Source organism: Phlebotomus argentipes, unplaced genomic scaffold (genome assembly GCF_947086385.1).
Source record: "Phlebotomus argentipes unplaced genomic scaffold, Phlebotomus argentipes genome assembly contig_5, whole genome shotgun sequence".
In the NCBI taxonomy this organism is placed as follows: domain Eukaryota; kingdom Metazoa; phylum Arthropoda; class Insecta; order Diptera; family Psychodidae; genus Phlebotomus; species Phlebotomus argentipes.
This window is the reverse complement of record NW_026776165.1, coordinates 5579730-5601548: the sequence shown is the minus strand read 5'-3', so window position 1 is coordinate 5601548 and position 21819 is coordinate 5579730. Positions and strand designations below refer to the sequence as shown.

Sequence of the window (21819 nt, the reverse complement as noted above, 5' to 3'; positions counted from 1 at the left end):
GTTGTTGCATGTTAAAAAAAAACATTGTATACTTATTGAAATCACCCAATCAACTTCTCCGACGTTTGCTCCAAAGCCACGCCCATTCGGATGCCCCGCCCTCTTGTATACGGAGAAGAAATGCAGTGCAAATTTGAGGTTTAGTTCTCAAATAAGATGCTGAAAATATGGAAAACTGAGGAATTCTTCTCCCTAAATGCATTCATGTTGTGAAATACCTCCGAAGAACCGGAAAATACCACAAAATGCCATCTCCAGTGTGAAACCACTGCCAAATTTCTCGCATTTGTGAGCTTAAATCATGGTGGGATTTTCCACGGAAGTGGCGTGAATGTGGTCAGCAAAATTTTGCTGCCAGGGAGAAAAGCAGGAAAATGTACTTGGAATTAATTCGCATCATCATTAATATCTAGCCCATTAACTTTTTCACCCTCTGGACATTCCAAAAAAGGGGCGAGTCAAATCAATGCCTCCAATTGAGTCTTCGAGGGTGATTTTCATGTGTATTCTTACCCAAATTAAAGGCACTACTTCTTGGGTGCGAAAATGAAAGTTGTAGCGATAGAGAAGGCACTAAATTCATGGATGACACTCTCAAGTTATCATCATATTCTTTGATTTTTTTCCGCTGATTCATGCCATTATCGCTGCCTTTTAACCCCTTCTCTTCTCTTCCGCTCTTTATGTCGCAGCCTCATCATCAGGAGTGTGATTAAATGAAGGTTGTCGCGAGGGAAAAACCTCCGCTGGAGCAATTCTGGTGACGGCGTCGACACGAGCGCTCGGGCGCTCCTTGACATGGTGCCCTGCTGGCCACTGGTGCTGCTGGCCACTTGCGCGATGGGCCAGATCCAGCTCACGCAGAGGAACAATCACGCCAACATCTCGGATCTGCTGGACAATCTGCTGCGCGGCTACGATAACAGCGTTCGGCCAGACTTTGGGGGTGAGCCTCTAGCACGTGACTCCCAGACACCCCCTTTCCCCGCCATAAAACACCCCAAGAGTTCAAAGTCTTGCGACTCTCTGGTGGGGGTGTTTCACGTGACGTGGCAAAACCCTTTCAGGGCGACACGAGTGGCGGAGAAATGTTGGTCAGCGGAAGAGAATCACTCAATATTGTATATTTGCATAATTGCTTTCACTTTATTGTTGAATCAGATGAAATCGATGCAATTTTGGGTTAGTTTCGATTCCCATGGATTGTCAATAAAGCTAATTTTGGGGGACACATTTAGTGGATTACATTCAAAATTGCTTGTCATGAATTATAAAGAAAAAATAACCAAAATTGGATGTGATTTGCCAATGCATCCAAATCTGTTCCACCTTTGACAGGGTAAATGAATGAATTTAACAGATTCATCTGACATCAATTTGCAAGCAATTCAAATGCAAACTCTCACCGGCAAATGCACTTTTCCAATGACTGACTCTCGAGAGGAAAATTGATTTGCTCTCGAGCGCGATCTTGGCCTCTTTCCCGTCCTGTTGGGATGCTCTGTGGAGAGTCTGTGTCAATTTACACGTGTCTGGTGAGCAATTTGGCATGTTTGCAGGACGACCGGCTGTTGTTGAGGTTGACATCATGGTGAGGAGCATGGGACCAATATCAGAAGTGGACATGGTGAGTGTGACAGACTTTGGGGGGCGGGCGGAAATTCGTGGATTTAACCTTCCATTCCCACGCGGACAGACGTACTCCATGGACTGCTACTTCAGGCAGTCCTGGGTGGATCGCCGGCTGGCCTTCCATGGCGCCCAGGACACCTTGGCGCTCAGCATCTCGATGCTGGCGCGGATCTGGAAGCCGGACACGTACTTCTACAATGGGAAGCAGAGCTACTTGCACACCATCACGACACCCAACAAGTTCGTGAGACTCCATCAGGACGGTCGAGTGCTGTACTCGAGCCGGTGAGTATCGATTGAATTTGCCTCATCAATTATGTGGGATGTTTATTCTTTTATTTGGCGTCAATTTGAGAATTTGCACTCACTATAATCGCGGTTATTGCCATTCAATTTGCTTGTGCAAATATTTTCACACTGTTTTTGCTGATTTCATTTGCAATTGCCTGAATAACTTGTGCAAAGTTTATCTTTGTAAAGTGTGCGTCTGTGCAATTATTACAAAGGGAAGGAGGACAAGAATTGAGAGGAATTGTTCCTTCAGCGGGAAATTCAGTTCATGATTTGTCAATGATGTGTCTGAGAAGCCCCGCCCACTCACTTTCTCCGCCCATTAACACAAAAAATTTCACTCAAATCACAGCTTCAAAGTGAAATTCAATGTTCATGTTAATCTACTGCCCTCTAATCATCCACAATAATGTGTGAAATAATTTCTTTCTCTTTCCTTTTACATAATTTCCGGATGGAATCAATATTTTCTGACATTTTTTTAATTATTGCAATGACTTTTGCCACAATCCACTCAATTTTTAATGCAATAAACCGCAAAAATTGTAATACCGCGAAAAATGTGTGACGTTCAGCTAATCAATAATCGGATTTGAGCACTGATGGAAGAGAATTTAAGGTTTTTAACACTTCAATGGAGAGCATTGTAGTGATTTATATCAATTCTCAGAATAGATAGTGGACAATTTGGATTAATGTTAGTGGAACGAGGCCTTGAATTGTCACCTTATCACCCAAAGAATTCACCTCTCATATTGGCTTTGATGAAAATTGATTGGGGAACTCCTTTGAATTGCCAACGACTATTGAGTGACTGAGCAAACTCCTTTTCCTCCTCTTGTTTGCTTTCACCGAAAATGAGATCAATCTTTGACTCTCCGGCAGAGGTGACAAATTGAAGATGTTTTCCCTCCTTTTATCACCTTATTTTAACACCGTTTTCCCCCGCGCTTGATGTATTTCTGTGTCGTTTGGGGTAAAAGCCAGCGAAGATGGTCAAAAATTGGATGGAAGACTTTAAACTTCGTGAGATAAGTTCAAAAATTGATATGAGAATTGTTGAACTATTCCGAATTTGGTGATATTTAATATGCATTGATAAGAGATTGGCAGATTTCCTACAGAGTGTGTAAATAAATTATGTGAAATGTATTGAAGAGTGAGCGCACATCGATTGCAATACTACTCTGTGTTAAACACCTCAAGGCGAGTTCGTGGAATAACAGCAAGAGAGAAGACTTGACAGACTTGAGTAAATCTGAGCGACCAAATAGAGCAATTTGGCCAAAGGGACGCCCGTCAATGGTGATGGCCTTTTGGTCCATCTTGTCCAATGCAGCCTCTCAATTGGAGTCACGTTCCCTCAATTTGTTGGAGTGCTTGAGACGTTCCTCGGCTGGCACGCACGAGATTCAATTCACGTTTTTAATAGTCCCTCAGCCCGGCGTTTTCTCTCCACCGCCATGTGAATAATTCCCACCATTATTCCCCATCACTCGTGGCGTGTCAACAGAGGGATAAGCATGACGGGAGTGAATGTGGGCGATGCAAGACTTCATGAGCAGAAGATATGAGGATATCGTCATTGTTTGCCAGGGAAGAACGGGAGTTGTGTTCGTGAGTGATTTCGCCAAGAGATTTGCTTGGGTGGGAATTGAGAAGACATTATATTGAAAGGCGTAAATGGAGAGTGAAAGTCATGAAGAAAGGGGCTGTTTTTTCCTCCTCCTCTTCTCAGGAGAGAGAATAAAATATTCAAAATACTTTTTAATCTCTCCAACAGTCCAACAAACACAAATATTCCCATGCTTCTTTCATCGCACGCACTCTTCTAAGTCTAAAAGAACAAGAAATCCCCACACAAACCCCCGCACAAATGTGGCAACTCTGCACAATTTCTCCACCACAAATCCCTTCGATATTATGTTGAGATTTTTGCCCCATTATATTGCTCCACTTTCATTGCTGTCCAACCTCCACATTGAACACTGCGTCTGTTTGCATTACAGCGCTGGGAAAGCCATCAGTCGTAAATCCTTAAGATTTTTCATGTTCCGTCACTGACGGAGCATTTTGTAGTGGATATTTTTCAATAAGATTGAGGAGTGGGTGTTGTCTTATCGCCGCTGCAGAAGACAACATCAGCTGCAAGTGTTGTGAAAAATTAATTAAAGTGATAACACATCTGTCGGAGTGAACAAACCACCTGAAGTGGATTGGGGAAGGGCTTCTAGGCACACACACACTCAATTAATTTGCATTTGCCTTGTTGTGTTTCCTAGTAAAATTGATTTTCTGTGTATTGAATTAGTGAGACTCACTTTATTGCCATTTTGTCAAGTTTAAGTCGCCAAATGTAATTACAATCACCCATGATTTTGGACCTATGGGCAAATCTATCACGTTCAATTCAGCAGAGCCACACTTCAAATTGCTCTTAGAACACCTGTCCTTTGGCCATTTGTGATTTTAGGGATGCACAATTCCACAATACCTTCATGGATTGAAAGATTGCCACGAGGCAGATTGAAATTGAACACGAGGGCGTGGCTCCTGAAGGAGTGGAGCTTGAAATGTTTCATATTAAGTATAATATCTTAAATTTCAATCAAGATTTCACACCTTTGCTATGTCTCTTCAGGTGTCCCCAGAAGAGCAATCAATCGCCAGAGACAACACTCAATTAAGCCTAAAGAGACCACAAATACTGTGGCAAACTATTCAATGGTGATTTAATGTGTTCCTCAAATCAATGGCCATTTCCTGTACTTGAAGTCATAACAAATCTCTACATATTGTCAATAATTTCATGTCTTTCATGCTCTCACAGACTTACTATTAAAGCTGGCTGTCCAATGAATTTAGAAGACTTCCCGATGGATGTTCAACGATGTCCCCTCAAGTTTGGATCATGTAAGTTACTGCAAATTGATTGGACTTCTTAAGAAAACCCGTAGTTACAGATTAAATTTTCATGGAAATGCAATTGCCTAAGTGCACGCGCTGGCGTGACTCGTGTCACGCCATTGATGAATCACTTGGAGAATCATTAAAAATTCTTAGCATGTGCAAAAGGTCAATTTGTATTTTTCTGACAAAACAGTGAGAAACAGGACAGGAATGTCTTTAACGTCTTGATAAAACTTTAAGCAGATGCAATTAGTAACACGTGCGGTTTATCCTATGCCACGCCTTTGGTGTCTTTGCCTTTGATGTTGAGTCTTTGATTCAATTGGATACATTGAAAAGGAGCATCAAGAATTGATACATCAATTTCATGCACTGAAAAAGTTACACTCATTAGCTTTCTTTGTATATCTTGAGAACACCTTGGATCACATATAATTTCCTTACCTTCACGAATGTGCTGAAGCCAAGCGGAATAATGGATAAGGCTGTGGGTTCCTTGATATTTTGGGCATTCTGGATAATGCAGATAAACATCTTTTGCTGCCGCCATGACAGCAAATACCACTTGATTGCGTACATTCTTTCTTGCATCTTCTCCACTTTCATCATGTAAATTCCCGATATGGTGCAAATGGTGAAGATTTGCCAGAAGAACAGAAGTGTCATGAGAATTCCATTTAGCCAGAACTCCTGGATAAGGACATACAAGGCAAGGGCGATGCAGATCATGCTCACGACAAATGCCATGAAAGATTGCGCGCCACATAATTTTTCCACGTTGTCTGCAAATCTAGAAAATATATGTCGTTTAGCTATGAGATATCCTATAAAACTATCTATTCCACTTACTTTGTGTGAGACAACTGTGTTCTGATGATTGTCTTAATGAATTCGTTAATCTTCTGTTCATCTTCGGATCCATAAACTTCCAAATAATCCGAGAGATCCTCACAAACATCCGCAATGCTTTCAACTTGACCACAAGCCATGGCCATTGACATAAGATAGTAGCAATCACTGGCGAATACACCGAAAGTTCCGTAGAGAAAGATTAGAATGAACGCAGAGAAGTTTATCAGATATCCAACATCACTTTCATAATTCAGAAGTGGGATGACACCTCCCAAAGGTAAAATCTTCTCCCGCTGCCAAAATGCCAACAAAATCGCGACCACAGATAGTCCGCTGCCGATGAAAAGATACATTCGCAGCATGAAAGGTCGAAGCCAGTTGCAAAAATCAACGTAAATCCGAAAAGTTCGGCAAACCCTGGGATTGTCGTCAAAATTGGCGACGAAGTCAAAGGCTGCGTTCGCCAACCACCGTGCTAATTTGATGTCCGTGAGGAAAATGTAGGCTTTGGCGCCGCCCTGAATGCACAAGCCTAACGTGAGTATGGCTAAAACCAAGGACTCCAGACTGTCCACCAGCCGAAAGAAGGATGTTATGGACATCGTGAGGAATAGGATAAATACTAATATGGTGGTGAGCGTGCGGAAGTTTGGCGGTCCTCCGGCATCGGGTTTGTCTAAGACATTGCAGCCAATGAAGCGCACACTATTACTCAACTCAAGGAACAAATTGTAGCAAGCTGAAGAGGTAGTTTTCGCAGCCATCTTAGGGAGTTTCACAAACAGATACTGAAACTTCTAGACCTCTTGACAATCTTATATAAAAGTCTCGAAATTGCGTGCAATAGCACGACCTTTTGATGTTGTTCAGATTGATAAAACATTAATCAAACACAACACGAAGTGCCAAGAATTCTGCCACCCTTTTGTGTAGTTCTTAAGTAATGCAATTCCAATGCTTGACGACATTCGACGGCAACTCCTCAGGATTTTGACTGTGATGAGAAAGGAGTCGCATGCAAATGTGAGAGAGCATCTGAGACTGCTGGAAATCCCCTTAAATCGAAACTTCTGCTCGTGAATTAATTTCCTGGGGGGGATTAAATTGTCTTACAAGGTAGATGCCTCCAATCGACCCGCCTGAGAGAGCCAAAAAATCCCCACACGTGATGCCAAACAGGCTTTATCAAAATTCATCTCCGCCCAGGAGTGGGTGAATCGCTACTTTTAATTCATATCCCCGCACATATGCCGAATGGAAAAGTCACAATTTCCACGGGCGTCTCATGCAAATCCTCTTGCAGTCGGCTACACCACCACGGACGTCGTCTACCGGTGGAATCAGAAGCGTCAGGTGGCAATTGCTGAGGATATGAAGCTGTCGCAATTCGATTTGGTGGATTGCCCAGCGGAGAACGTCACTGATACTGTTCTTCACAGCGATTCCGCCAATCAATCCACACAGCAGAAGGCTTATCTTGGTGAGTTGACGAAAGGGTTTTCTTTCTTATTCAATTTACTGTCATAATGCTGTCATGACATGTCAAATTTAGCTAATGTTCTGTAACAATTCAGTAATATCGTAAGAGATTTGACATTTAACAACAATAAAAATGTCAAATTCATAATTTTTATTGACAATTCTATAATTCAAGATTGGCACTTTTTCTTATAATATATTAACTAATTTAAAGTTACATCCACAATTAAGCATTTTGTCGTGTCTTTTAGCTACAAAATTCTCTTCATGATATCTTTGAATGGTCTTAACCGGATTTTTAAGAGCTAAAAAACGGCATTTCTAAATAACTTTGCCATATTTGCTCTCGAAGCTTGACTTTCAGTCGCGAAATGCGGTCAAGTTGGATGAAATTCCTCGCCACGGAAGTGCATAAAGCTCGAGGGAATTTGGCGAAATTAATCCTTTGCGCCGTGCCAAGAATTAAATAAAAGTTTGTCAATTTTCCCAGCCTCAAGTTGTAAGTGAATTTTTTTTCTCCTCTCTCTCTTTCTCTTTCACGATAAATTTAATGTGTTTGACGATGACGAATCTTGTCCATAATCTCATATTTTTCTTGCATAGAGAAAATCTGTCCTCGATAGAGAGAGCGGATTAAAGTGCAATTTCTTGGCATGTTTTGAGTCCACGGCGCACTAGAAGGGATTTGTGGAGTTTTCAGTGATGCAATTGCACAGAAACTTTGAAATCCTCTTCATTGATATTCTGTGAAATATCGCGAGCACCTGCAGAAGAGATTCGCTGGCATTTTAAATTGTGTGCGTCTCTTCAAGACGGATTATTATTAATATTTGTGGCGTGTGTAAATCATTCGCGCCAAATTTTGCGTGGAAAATTTCCCAAGAGTCCAATTGTATGGAATTTGAACACAAAGTCGAGAGGGATGCGGAAATAAATGGTGGGCAGGAAGACCATTCGAATCCTCGAATTGTACAATGTCCCAGCGGAGATTCCCTCTGGCTCCTTTGTCATGCCAAATCGCCGCCCATTGTTCAGGACAAAGTGAATTAGCATCTGTTTTGCAGCCGAGTACTCCATGTTGCTGGTGAATTTCCATCTGCAAAGGCACATGGGCAACTTCCTCATCCAAGTCTACGGGCCGTGCATCCTGCTCGTGGTGCTCTCTTGGGTGTCCTTCTGGCTCAATCGCGAGGCCACGGCCGACAGAGTGTCTCTGGGCATCACCACAGTCCTCACGATGACCTTCCTGGGCCTGGAGGCGCGCACAGATCTGCCCAAGGTGCCCTATCCCACCGCCCTGGACTTCTTCGTCTTCCTCTCCTTCGCCTTCATCTTCGCCACGATCCTCCAGGTGAGCGGGAAACCACCCAGAATGCTGGAATCTCCCTCATTTCACCGTCCTTTTCCCAGTTCGCAGTCGTGCACTACTTCACCAAGTACGGATCTGGCGAGTGTTACTTCAGCGCCGAGGACTTCAGCACGGACTCAGAATCCGAGAGTGAGGACGAGACGACTCCGCTGAGGCCAAAAGGCACAAGAAGCGACAAGGAGATGCAACCATCGCCCGCCAATGTGTCCAATGGCGCCAATATGTTCGAAGTTATTCCACTGTCCGTGTGCTCAATTCCTCCCACACCCACAAAGACCACGCGACGCTCCTTCCTGGAGATCCTCTGCTGCCGGAAGACCATCGACAAGGACACCATCTACACCATGACGCCGAGCACTGCAGGTTGGCGATCGACAATTTACAGAATGCAACTGATTCAACACATTCTTTTCTCTTCTTCTCTTTCAGTGCACTTTCCGCGCCACTCCTTCTCCGCCGCGGCGACAGAGGGCAAGCACAGGAGTCAGCGGAGGCGGAAAAAGCCAACGCCGAGATTCAATTCGGTCTCCAAAATCGATCGCGTGTCGCGGATAATCTTCCCATTGCTGTTCCTGATCATCAACCTCTTTTACTGGTATTCTTATCTCACGCGCAGCTCGAGATTGGCCAACTCTTACATAGTCACTTAAAGTTGAAAACTACATGCGAGAATGTTAAAAAGCAGATAAGAGAGTGACTCTGCGGGTCTCCTTATCTGCACTTGCGGGAAAACAGTGTTGCATATTTCTTCTAAAGAACAAAAAAAACTTTATTGAGTGTTGTCTATTGCGTTGATTAGATCAAAAATTAAATGTTAGTGGGACCATGAGAGGCTTGGAAGGAATAAAATTGCTAATTATAGAGAAATTGAACATAAAATACATTGAAAAAAAGAGCTGTAGACAATAAATGTTGAATATGTAGTCAAAGAGACTATTTTTCTCCTATTGTAAGTATTCTAGAACATCTCCCAGCTTAGTGACGATCATGTCAGGCACGAGCTTTCGATCCTCGGGATCACTGGAGTTGAGCCACGCCCGGACGTCGGCCTCCTTGTGTATTCCCGTCTCCACAAGGAGCGTCTGGAAGCCACAATTGGCGCCCAGGAGAATATCTGTGTTGCACCGATCGCCAATCATGAGCGTCCTGGCGGGATTCACACCGTGCTCAGCGATGAGCGCCTCGCAGATGTACGGATTCGGCTTTCCCACCACGAAAGCCTTCCGCTCCGCCGCCGTCTCGATGCACCGCACGATGCTGCCCGTGCCGGGAATGACGCAGTGCGGCAGCGGCAGACGCTCGTCCGTGTTGGTGGCCAGGAAGAGGCACTGTGGGTCGTCAGCATAGCTGCACGCACGCACGAGCTTCGGGAAGCTAAAGTGCTCATCGAAGCCCACCACGACGGCGCCCACGTCCGGATCGCGCTTCATCTCATCGTTCACGAAGCTCGCCAAGCCGTTCTGCAGGACGTCCGGCTGTGTGAACACACAATGACTTAGCCAATATTCGCTTATCTCTTATCGCACATTGTCTAGCATTGCGTCTAATCTTCACCTGCTCAAACTCACGCGATAACACAGATTTTTCTGCCGTGTCATTGACCCAAAACTCACCCCGTATCCGATATTCTTGATTCCAGCGGCGTTCAGCTCCTGCACGACTCCTTGGCTGCCCACCACGAACACTGTCTTGGAGAATTGCTGGTGCTTCAGGTACTGCGCAGCCAAATAGGACGTTGAGATGATTCCATCGCGTGTCATGTTGAAGTTCAGTGTCTTCGCCTTCACCAGGAACTCATCTCTGGTCTTGGTTGAGTTGTTCGTGACGAAGAACACCTTCTTGCCCATCTCAATGAATTTGTTGATGACTTCCGGCGCACCCTGGATGGCTTCATTGAACAACCAAATGACTCCTGGAAGCAAACAGAGAGTCAGTGCGTGACGATTTTCCTTCCACACGTGATATTCTCACGATTCTCACCATCGCAATCCGTAAGGACAGTGTCAAAGGAGTTTATAAAAGCCCGGATCTCTTCCCTGGGGAGACTTTGGAGTCTTCTGGCACTTTGTTTGTACATTTTTCTCCGGGAAAATTGCCTGATTTGAAAGTCCTTTTGACCTCTATTAGCGCGTAAGAAACACGACACAAAATCAACTACAACACTTGGATTTTCACTGGTGCCGAAGAATTAGACTCTCCAGATCCTAGAGAGTAAGTTTATCAACACTTTAATAGCAACAGCTGGTAATTTTATGCAGTTTTTCACTGAGAAAAACCACAACTCTCGACCACGCGTAAAGAGAAACACTTGCGGTCTGTCAGCTGATTCAACTCTAATGCTCACGACCAGATGTCGCTTCGGTGAACCATGGAGAAAATCTCCATTTCGGAAATTGACCTGATTTACCACTTTTCTGCTAAAATTCACGATATTTCATAGAAGAATTCCCTAATTATCACACATTAATTCCCCAAAACCCATCGGAAGTGAAAAAAACTCCCACTCTTCTGCCCAATCCGCCTCCGAAAGCTCATCGACTCTCACCTCCAGTCCGGAGATTGTCAGAAGAGTTTGGAGAAAAATCGACATCAAATCCAGCTCTGTGAAAAACGCAGTAAAAGTGCTAATTTCCCGTGAAAAACCACCCAAACGCATTCTGTGCTGTGTCCTCGCGATGTCTCGTGCGTGAATAGTGTGGAAATTCCCCCCTTCATACTGGCTGTGGTGTGTTTTTGGAAAAGTGAAAATAGCAGTGGTGGAAAAGCGTTGGTGAGTGTGTGGCCGCCAGGGGCGCCCCCGTCGTTGGGAAACAAAAGCGGAATTCCCAGGGCAGAAATGCTGATGAGGCTGACCATTTGGGCCAATTGAGCTAAATTGGCCACTTCCTGCCAATGGCAGCCAGTCAAAATGGACCTCCGGCGGGCCCCGGAGTTCCGCCCCGGTTCGCCGACTACTTCGTCATCTGCGGACTGGATCTGGACACTGGGCTGGAGCCGGACAGATTCTCAGGTGAGAGATTGTCCGAGTTTCCCGCGAAAAGAGGGATTTTTCGGTGGCAGTGATTATTTTGTACATTTTATTACGGTAGGAAATCAAGTGTATTTTAATGGAATGTGTAGAAATTGACAATCTTGACAGTTTAAAAATGTAATTTTAATGTCAATTCTTTAAATTTCTAACAAACGTCAAAATACTTTAATTCTGTATTATGGAAACAGATTTGTTCGCTCATATTTGACGCTTAAAAGCTACAAAAGAGGACCTAGATTTATGAAGAAAAGCGTGAAAGTTAGGAAATTACATTCTCTACTCATTTTATTAGGATGTATAAAAATGGCGTAGTAAAATGATGCTGAAATGTTCATTCATTGAATTTCATTACAACTTCTCTGCGCGTACTTTAAAGCTGCTGCTCTCGTTTTTTTTTAGTCTCTCCTCCACTCCATTGACCTCTAATTAGATGATGAGAGACGCAGAAAGAGGCGAAAAAAGAGTGTTTAAATGCGTCTGAAGAAAAGAGAAAGTGCTTGTCTTTGTGCAAAAATGCTCTCTTTCATCTCAAATTGACCGAAAATGAATTAATGTCGCCCCGCTTGCTGTCGAATGAGAGTGAAAATCCATGCATTTTCCATTGCTTTCAGAGGAGAGAAACAATTGTCATTCTGTGGCAGAAGATGCAAAGCTTGTCTGTCTGTCTGTGTCTTCGCAGATGAGCGGCAATCAATCAAGAGAGAGAGACTGAAAGATCGCAGGATTGTTCTCTGACGGGTTCAAATTCCACTTTGATTGCCTCCTTGGCTGTCTGACGGCTCGTCCATAAACAAATCTCTCTCTTTCTCCCCTCGAGAGTTCGCCACAAATACAGTCAATTAACGTAAAATACGAGTTGCTTGTTTATGTTTGACTTCACAAAACATTTAGCGATAATTTTTCTTGAGCATTGTTGTGCCTAAGAATGTTTCATAAATTCACAAATCACAAATTTATGACGTCGAACGAAGTGTGTGTGTGTTTAAATACCTTTGAGTGATTCGAAGTCACACAGGAAAATGTTGAGGAAAAATCTTTATTGGATGAAAAGTTTGCTTGGCGAAGCCATAAAAAAAAGAAGCACTTTTGAGGGGATTTTTTCTTCTTCTATAAAAACAGCCTTTTCTCCTCTCCCCGAAATGTGTTTCTATCACGCAATTGTAACGAATTTAATTGACGCTTTTGCCCTTTCTAATTTCACTGCCATGGCTGTGTTTTTCTTCGTCTTCTTTATCAAAAAAACACTCAAATAATGGGAGTAAAATTGTGAATAATTTCACTTTTTTCTCACTATTTTTCATTGCGACTTTGGCATGAATTTTTCCATTCACTTCGCAAAACCACAACGAATGGGATGAAATGCAATCAAGAGAATTGTTAGATTCTTTATGAGGAAGCAAAGTATGAATGTTTGATTGGCAGAAATCAATAAAATCACATGATTTGTGATTGGTTTGATGGGCAGAAATGCAAATGATTCTTGCTTTAAATGAAAATGTGAAGAAAAAGTGGTGTTATTTGAACAGATTGGTTTGTTTTCTCAATTTAGTAGATTTAAAATATTCTAGATGAGATTAAAATCGCTTTGCCTTGCAACGTTTTCTTCTCGTTCATATTTTACACTAGTGCCGCGGAATGGCCGCCAATATAAGCTATGAAAAAGTAAAGTTACAACGAGTCAAAAATTTATGCTTGAACTAATTTGACTTTCCCCAATTATTTGTTCATTTTAATCTCACATCTTTATATAATTTCAACTCTAAACACTCAAGTTCACGAAATAATATTCTCTTTGGCAATATTTTGGGCAATTTTCTCGTTAAATCGCGTCTCTAATGGCACGTATTTTATCACCATCAAAATTACTCAATATATACTGAAAATGTTGCCTTTTCACGCAGAAATTCATGCACTTCAGCAATACAATGACAAGGGAAATTCACACTTTCCCACTTCTATTGTTTGGCTTCGACACGATGTTGTTGTTGTTCTTTAGCATATGGAAAAAGAGGTTCAGGAAATGTGTGGAAGATTTATTCGTCACTGTTTTTCAATTAGCATTATTAATTGAGTTGACGGAAAAAAATGTGGCTCAAAAAGCTGTTTTCACATGAGAAAGTATGTTGTGCGGTATCTTTGTGTGTTTGATTACTTTACGGAATTCTCTTCTACTGTTTTATTTTTTGTAATCATTTCAGTTTGATGTGTTCTTGTGAGGTTGAGTTTAATCCAATAAAAATTATTAATAAAGAAACAGTAAATTAAATTTTGGAAGGTCAGAGAGAAATTTTTCAAGCTTAATTGTGAAATTTGATCAAGATTGAGTTGGATTTTTGTCTAATTAAAAATTCCATACAGAGTTTTGCCTCCAAAACTCTTGATTGCGTGGGTGTTATTCGGGTTTGGGTTCTAATAAGGAAATACCACATGTGTGAAGAAGTGTACAATTTTTGTCCTTCGCTGTGAAAAAGCAAATTGTGTGGAAGAGAAACTTCGCTCAAGAGAGTTTTTTGAACAGGAGGGAAAAAATATACACCTCAATGTTAAATCTCCATCCGAGAATGTGTAATTAAAGAGCCGTAATTGAAATCAATTTGGCATTTTGTGGAGCATTTATTAAACTGTCGAGCGTCATTCATTGGTAATTTAGTGAGTTAAATGGCAGGGAATTGAGTGGACGGAAGTGAATTTTCTTGCAATTGTTGGCTTGAGAATTCTCTGGCAAATTGAGATTTTATTATTGTGAAGTAGTTTAAGTTAGAAAATCATAAGTGCATTCACCTGTTGATCAAAGAACAAAATGAAACGCACACGCTCGACCCATTTTCTCTCCTCTGCATGGGCAATTTTCCTCCGTTTTTTTTTCTCTTCTTTGGCCTCTTCTTCTTCGTGGTGAAGAAAAAAAATTTGCTGCAGATTCACTGATGCTTCTCCATAATAATATAATCGAATCCAATTTTGTGCTTTCAGGCGACAGTTTGCACTGCTCACCGCTGGACAGGGCGTACAAGAGTAAACCACTGGCACACTATCCGGACAATGTGCCGTGGAATCCCTTTGACAGTCACGGGATTTGCATGCTGTCGCTGCCGCAGGGTTTGAAGTTTCGCACGCAGAAGCACAACATTGAGCCGCGCTTTCACGCATTCGCGACGACGCGTGAGGATGGGAAGCGATGCTATGGCTTCAGTTTGGTGTTCTACGAGGAGGTGCGCAACAGGAACATCTGCAGCGCCATGCACACGCTCCAGTCCATGTTCATCACGGAACTGTCGAGTCGCCAGAATGCGCCGGGATTGCGCAGGGTGAAGGAGAGTCCGGCCAGCAGATCACTGCCCAGGCACTTTAAGCTCGCCGCCCATGCGCCAAATTCCGCCCTCAGCTACTATGACATCACGAAGGACAAGCTGTTTGTGGCCAAGAGCATCTCGCTGGTGTGTCAGCTGCCGTACGTCAATGTGGCGGAGGTTTTCCTCAAGAATCTCTACAAGTGAGTAGCCAAAGTGTCTTGACAATTTGCCTTGAGGGTGTGTGGAGTGGGAATCATCAATCTTGTGGTTTCTTTTCCTTTCTCCATTGAGATGAATCGATATTGTATGAATAGCAGTGGAAAATTGAGAAACTTGCCATGAATGTGGAAAATCATTCCAAATTATGGGGTGGTAAATTATTCACAGCCACTCAGTTGATGTATCAAGAAGACTTTTTCACTCTCTCTCTCTCTCTCTCTCTCGTTGCGTTGCTGCTCGGGAAATTTACTTAAGATGTGATTTCTTATCAAATATGCGGGAAACTTTGGTGATTATGATGAAGAATCCGATGTGGAAATTGATGTTAAATGAAAAGTGTTTGACCAAAGACTTTTGTTGGCAATTCACTTCAATCGTCACCCCCTGTGCTGCTCCTACACTTCCCTTTTCCCTGTGAAAACACATTAATCATGCGACTTTGCACGCCTTTTTGCAGATGTCTTCCACGACAACCGGGCCCTGGTCTCAGTCTTGAGAGCTATGTCTACAATATTCTCCACGAAGTGTCAATTCCCGATCCCGGACGCTCCATCCGGATCTACCTGCCGCCCGAGGAATCTCACCAGCCGCCCATTCCCACGCTCCTGCAGCGTCCCAGTGTGCACAATGAGCTGCCACTGCTGGACTTTCCGGCGCGCCAGATGTTCAGACATTTGGGCATTGAGTGCGTGATTCAGCTGTTCACGTGCGTGCTGCTGGAGAATCAGGTGCTTCTGCGATCGGCGGACTACAATAAGCTCATGATTGTGGCGGAGTGCATTACGAATCTCCTCTTTCCCTTCACATGGCCACATGTCTATGCGCCAATCTTGCCGGCATCGCTGTATCACTTCCTGGACGCTCCCGTGCCGTTCGTGATGGGTCTGCACGCGGACGCGGAGACGAGCATGAAGATTGGCACAGAGGCGACACTGTGCTATGTGGATATTGATCGGAAGATCATCCAATTGCCGGAGGAGTTGCCGACGTTTCCCCATCGGGGGGATTTTGTGATGGAATTGGCGGCTGTGTTGGATAAATTTCACGTGCCGCGCGACAAGACGGCCGATCAGTCGACGATAATAGCGCCACCGAGGCGTCCCGATCAGGATCCCATGACTGCCAGTTGCACTCTGCCGTCGGGCATGCACGCCCGCCGCAAGCACTCCCTCCATGACATCCTGGACTGGGACAGAGCGGCCTCGCCGGAGCCTCAGCAGCCCGGCTCACCGTCCAATGGGCCGCGATCGGAGGCGCTGCAGAAGATTGTGGACATTGTGCGACGGAGTGGCGTGAGTTTGGACGAAGTGGACTTTCGGGCTGACATCATGCCGCCGCCCAGCGTCAGGAAGACTCCATTGACGCCACATGAGCAGTACTGCGATGATCTGAGACTCAATAATGCCATCCGTGAGATATTTCTCAATCGCTTCGTGCAGATGTTCTCGGCCTATGAGCACTTTGTCATTCAGCCAAATCAGGGGCGCGAAGAGTGGCTGAGCAATCGTGAATCACTGCAGAACTTCGACAAGGCGTCCTTCCTCTCTGATCAGCCACAGCATCATCGACCCTTCCTGTCGCGCTTCCTCGAGAGTCAGATGTTTGCCACACTGATTGACAACAAGATCATGTCCGCGTGGGCGGATGAGGGTGAAGAGGTGGACAGCAATTTGAAGCTCTTCGATGATCGCATCAAGTTACTCAGGTGAGAGTTAACAGATAATAATAATGGGAGATTTATGATTGAAATTACTTTTGTGTGTTTCTTTGGTTGAATTTTTGAAGGAAACGCTTTGGTGGCGAAAGCATCATTCGCACGTCAAACTATGAGCCGTGCATCACGGCGCGTGAGACGCTGAAGATTCTGGAGAAGAGACTCAACAGTGTCGACATGGAAGTGGCGCCGCCCAGTGAAATACTCCCCAATCGGCCGGCGTATTTTCGCAGTTTTCCCACACTTGATAAGTCTGTGCTCAATCAGGAGTCCGCCTCGAGGTAGTTTCCGCAATTCTTTCTGTGCAATTTTGCTCGTTTCTCGAGACATTTGTCACGTTGTCTTTTATTTTGTGTGTTATACAGCAATATTTAGACAGACTTTATATATATATATATATATGATTGAAGTTTGATGTGGAGTGCATGATGCATGATATACACTTTATAATACTGTAATTATTTGTACATTTGAGTCATTTTTATCATCACAAATTATATATTTCTTTTGCTATATTTGTATAGTTTTTGATGAGAACGAGAGAGAGAAAATGCCATAAACAATGTACAGAAATATGTTTATGTAAGAAGCAATAATTTTTTTCTTTTATACAATTGACTATTTTAGTAGTTCAGTATTATTTTCACCGTTGTAAAATATAATATTATCATGGATTATTATTTTATTTCAGTGAAATATATTTGATGTAATACAATGGAAACAAGAATTGTGTTGAGAGTTTTCTTTTGGTTTTTTTTTGCATCACAAGAATATTTATTCTCTTTATCTATTCTGTTTCTCACTGTATTTTCTTTTCTCTCTCACATAAACATACTTCTTCTTCATCATCTTCATCATCTTTTTTGCAATTATGAAAGAACTTCTTTTCTCTATCTCTAAAGATATTCTATGTTGAGGCATTGATGTGAAAAAAGAGGGTTTTTTCTAATAAATGCTCGTGCTTTTCTCTTTCTTTCTGTACTTCCAGGGGAAATAGCCTGAGGCGAGTGAAAAATGGGGGAAAATGGAGAGTGAAGGAGATTTCATTGGAGGGAAAACCACCTGAAACACCCAATTCCAATCGACCGTCAGCAAGTTTGACGGCAAGTGAGATGAATCCAACACTTCTGGCGCAAGCAAATTGGACTTTTGTGGAGAAATTATTGAAAGTAAGTCAAGAGGGTTTGTTTTTATGGGGTTTTTTGAGTGTCAACCGGAATAAGATACGTTTGAATTCTCATTGGAGAACCAAAGAAGTGGAGAAGAAGTAAGCAAGGACGCTCCATTCGCAGTTCCTTTCATTCCGCCGCTGTTACGCTATCGTTTGGCCTCAAGAAGGTCGTTTTGGGAACGTTTTAGGGTCAAAGATTGACAAATTGGCGTGAAGAAATGGGTTTAAGGCCCAAAGACAGGCGAATATCAATGATTTTTTCTTTAAATTTCTTCCCTTCAGGACTGCAAGAGCAAGACTAAGCGAATGCTGCTGGAGAAGATGGGCAGCGAAGCTGTGGAATTGGGACTGAGCGGTGAGATTTCGGTGAATGGCGTGGAGGAGAACACACTGATAGCGTCACTGTGTGATCTGCTGGAGAAGATCTGGTCGCATGGGATGCAGAATAAGCAGGGCAAGAGTGCTCTGTGGAATCATCTGCAGTCTTATCTGGAGGTTCAAGAGTGCACCAACACGTCGAAGCCCATCGACAACAACTACCTCACACCAGGTGAGTTGTCTCTCCCTCGGCTTTGCCACTCTCTCACTGACTCTTGTATCTCTCTCTCTTCTTTGCCATTCATTGTGCTAACCAAATGAATTCCGGGGGTTGAATTGTTTGGGAATCAGCTCTGGCGTGGTGCGTTCTCAGGAAGAGAATGGATTGTAGGTGTCAATTTGCTGCTCTTCTTGAGCTTCTTGTGTTTTGCTGTAGAATTTCCCTTTTTTCTCTCTTTCTTTCTTGTGTTTTTTTCTTCATTCTTTCCTCTTCTTCAATTGATAATATGATAATGTTGTTGATGTTGATTTTTTTGTTGTTGTTTACACGCTAATGATTTTGTTGTGTGTAGATCGCACGTCAGTTGTTGTGAAAAGGCACAAAGAGGAGGAAATTTCACCTCTTCGTTTTTTCATAATTCCATCCACTGTCACATCCATTTTTGGTGTACAATTTTATAGACATTTTATCAATGGTGAGTTTTATATTTGTTGATTTTCTTTCTGCACCGTTAAACAAAAATTGTTCAATGCAATCACGAAATGTCTTTCTTCTTCTACTTGCTGTTGATTTCCTCTTCATCTACTAATGCACGTGTTTGTGGGAAATCCTCATATTCCACTAGAAACGTGGTAAAATATATATTTTATTCTTTACTTCCTTGCATGGATTTTTGCACATTTTCTTAGATATTTTTTTTTATTTTTGCTGTGTGAAAATCTTTGAATTTCCTGTGGATTTTTCTCAAGCTAACGCTTTGCTCTTTTTCTCCTCTTGGAAAGATCTCTCCACGATGGCCATAGAGCCCGAAGCACCGCCGAGTCCAACGCGAGGCAGATCCAAGTCAAGGGATCGCAAGAGTCTCGGACCGGAGCAATTGAGACCACTGCCGGAATCACTGGAGGTGGACATTAAGAATATCCTCGCCATGACTGATGTGAAGACTCACATTGGCTATGCCAGGGCTTTTGTGCGTCTGGCGCTGGAGAAGAAACTCCTGTCGAGACACTTGAGAGCTCTGTTGGCCGATTCCGCCCTTCTCAGGTCGCTGTACAAGAGATCAGCCTTCCTGAGGTGTGAAGATGAGAAGGAACAGTTCCTCTATCATCTCCTCACACTGAATGCCGTAGATTATTTCTGCTTCACCAACACTTATCCCACAACAAGTGAGGGGAATTTTGAAGTTGAATACTTTTTGCTTGGAGATTTATGAATTGTTCTTTTTCTCTGTCGCTCTAGAGCTTCCGTATCGCGTGGTGATTTTCCCGTCGAAGAGAACTGGATCAGCCAACACGTCTGCCAATGTCTGGGTGGCAATTTCGGGCAATAATGGAGAGACTCAGCAAGTTCCGGTGCCCAGAGGAACACTTGAGTTTGTCTTTCACGTAAGTTGAAGCGGCAATTGTGATGTTTCCTCGTCGATACTTGAATGAATCTCTTCTTTCTCTCTCTCTCTCTGCAGCACAAGAACATGGGCGTGCTCACGACACTGCGGATTGGGCACGACAACTCCGGGCTGTCGCCCAAGTGGATGGTGGAGCATGTGGTGGTGCGCAATGAGGTCACGGGGCACACGTACAAGTTCCCGTGCGGCCGATGGCTGGGCAAGGGCGTGGACGATGGCTCGATGGAGCGACTGCTGGTGGGACAGCTGGTGCCCAGGACGGTGGACAATGAGGAGTTGATTGAGGCGTGCCGGACGCCGCCAAGAGCGCGCAGTCCGAGTCTGCACAGGCCGGAAGTGAAGCCGTCGGAGATTCAACACTTGCTGGGCGATGCCGTGAATGCCATCGTGAAGTGGCACTACAGACCGAGTCGGGAGCGTGATGCTGGATCCCTGACGAATCTCCTGTGTGGCGAGGAGGGTTTGGTGAAGTGTCTCGAGCAGGCGTTTCTCTTTGGTTTTCGCTCCACGCGATTGTTTGGGCGAAATTTGTACATTTGGGACTATTTTGTGCGCGTGAAGGAGCAATTTGAGGTGAATCTCGTGGAGGAATCAGTGGAGATGGTGCGTGGTGGTGGAAGTGTGCAAAATTCACCGCCCACAAATAGTTCAGGCAGCAGTCCAGAGAGTTCCTTCGGCACACCATCAACGCCAGCGTCCAGACAGGAGTTTGCCACCATTTGGCGATGCTATTGTCACTTGATGGATGAAATCAACAATGTGACACAGAGTTTGGGCAAAGATGGCAAATTTCAGCTCTTCATCTGTCTCAGTCTCAGGTGAGAAAGATAAGCTTTTGTGCTTCCTTGTATAGAATCTCTTGTCTAATGCCAATATTTGTCTCTTGTTGTTTTCAGGGAACATTTGCTGCATCGAATGTTGGTGCCAATTGCTGCCACACGTGTGACTCAGGAGATGTATGAGGAGCAGAGTTTCATGCGCAAGAAGGGCCTCTTGACATTCCTCAGGCAGATTCTCGAGCCACTGGATGAGTTTCACATCATACTGGAGAACTCCATCACGCAAGGCATTCCGTCGCATTGCTGAATGCGCGCCCCCAAAATCTTGCCAACTGATGCCAAAGATTGCACTTTTTGCTCCTACTTTTGGCTGCTTTTCTTAGATCAATTGTTTTTTCTTGGGTCTGAAAGTCCTGATAATAATTTGTGTCTTTTTTTTCTTTGTAATGTTCTCATTCTTGCGAGAAAGCAGCTATTTTTTGTTGTTATTGATATATTTTTTGTTTGTGTTTTTTCGATGGACAAGAGCGAAAGGGGAAAAAAAAACAGGATGAAGTCCTGTGCCAAAGAAGATCTTCACCTGTTTATTTCTTTATTTCCTTTTTCTGTGTAAAAATGATATTTGAGAAATATTCCAAGTTCATTGTAGGGTGATTTTACCATTCAATGTGTCGTTTTTAACTGTCCAAAGAGAGCGGAAGAAGAAAAAAGAGAATTAGAAAGAAAGGATAGAAAAAACCAGCAGATATTTTAGTGATTGTATAAGTCTATATATATATATGTATGGCAAAAAAAATACTCAGTGGTTAATTGTGTGATAAAAGATGTCATTGCAGAGTTAGATGAGAAAGACAAAAAATTGTTGATATTCGTGTAGAAAATCTTCATGACGCCTTTCCGGGCGGTGGAGAAACACACCAAAAAGAAATGAAAAACAAAAGAGAAACAGATCATTTTCAAGTCAAACTCCATCTCTTACCAAACTGTCCAAAGAGGAATACTCATTTTCCATTAAATAAACCTTCAAAATTTCCATTTTTGTCTTGCTTTTAATTTTCTCTTGCTGTTCCTCGAATTCTGCCGCAGAACTGTGCTCAACGGTCAATTGGTGTTTGAACGCCGCATCGATTGGGTGGCAT

General features: G+C 43.3%; 3 protein-coding genes across 4 annotated transcripts; 2 read left to right on the top strand and 1 right to left on the bottom strand.

The window, feature by feature from the left end:
* The first annotated feature begins 840 nt into the window (after window positions 1-840).
* LOC132256605 (gamma-aminobutyric acid receptor alpha-like) lies at window positions 841-9183 on the top strand. Its single transcript, XM_059753113.1, has 8 exons — window positions 841-946; window positions 1560-1627; window positions 1697-1917; window positions 4754-4836; window positions 6989-7165; window positions 8229-8515; window positions 8575-8896; window positions 8963-9183. The coding sequence occupies exons 1-8, from the start codon at window positions 841-843 to the stop codon at window positions 9181-9183; spliced, it is 1485 nt and encodes a 494-aa protein (XP_059609096.1).
* Window positions 9184-9471: 288 nt separating this feature from the next.
* On the bottom strand, window positions 9472-10856 carry LOC132256603 (glycerol-3-phosphate phosphatase-like). The gene is made up of 3 exons (XM_059753112.1): window positions 10514-10856; window positions 10147-10445; window positions 9472-10008 (listed from the first exon to the last, which is right to left on the bottom strand). The coding sequence occupies exons 1-3, from the start codon at window positions 10608-10610 to the stop codon at window positions 9478-9480; spliced, it is 927 nt and encodes a 308-aa protein (XP_059609095.1). The 5' UTR covers window positions 10611-10856; the 3' UTR covers window positions 9472-9477.
* A 230-nt stretch (window positions 10857-11086) lies between these two features.
* On the top strand, window positions 11087-21717 carry LOC132255559 (DENN domain-containing protein 5B). Of its 2 annotated transcripts, XM_059751645.1 has the most exons (11): window positions 11087-11543; window positions 14535-15054; window positions 15531-16778; window positions 16859-17068; window positions 17776-17956; window positions 18241-18508; window positions 18628-18663; window positions 19279-19662; window positions 19736-19881; window positions 19959-20719; window positions 20798-21717. In XM_059751645.1, the coding sequence occupies exons 1-11, from the start codon at window positions 11426-11428 to the stop codon at window positions 20985-20987; spliced, it is 4062 nt and encodes a 1353-aa protein (XP_059607628.1). In that variant the 5' UTR covers window positions 11087-11425; the 3' UTR covers window positions 20988-21717. The 2 variants fall into 2 exon arrangements, with proteins under 2 accessions (XP_059607628.1, XP_059607629.1); XM_059751646.1 differs by lacking the exon at window positions 18628-18663.
* The last annotated feature ends 102 nt before the right edge of the window (window positions 21718-21819 follow it).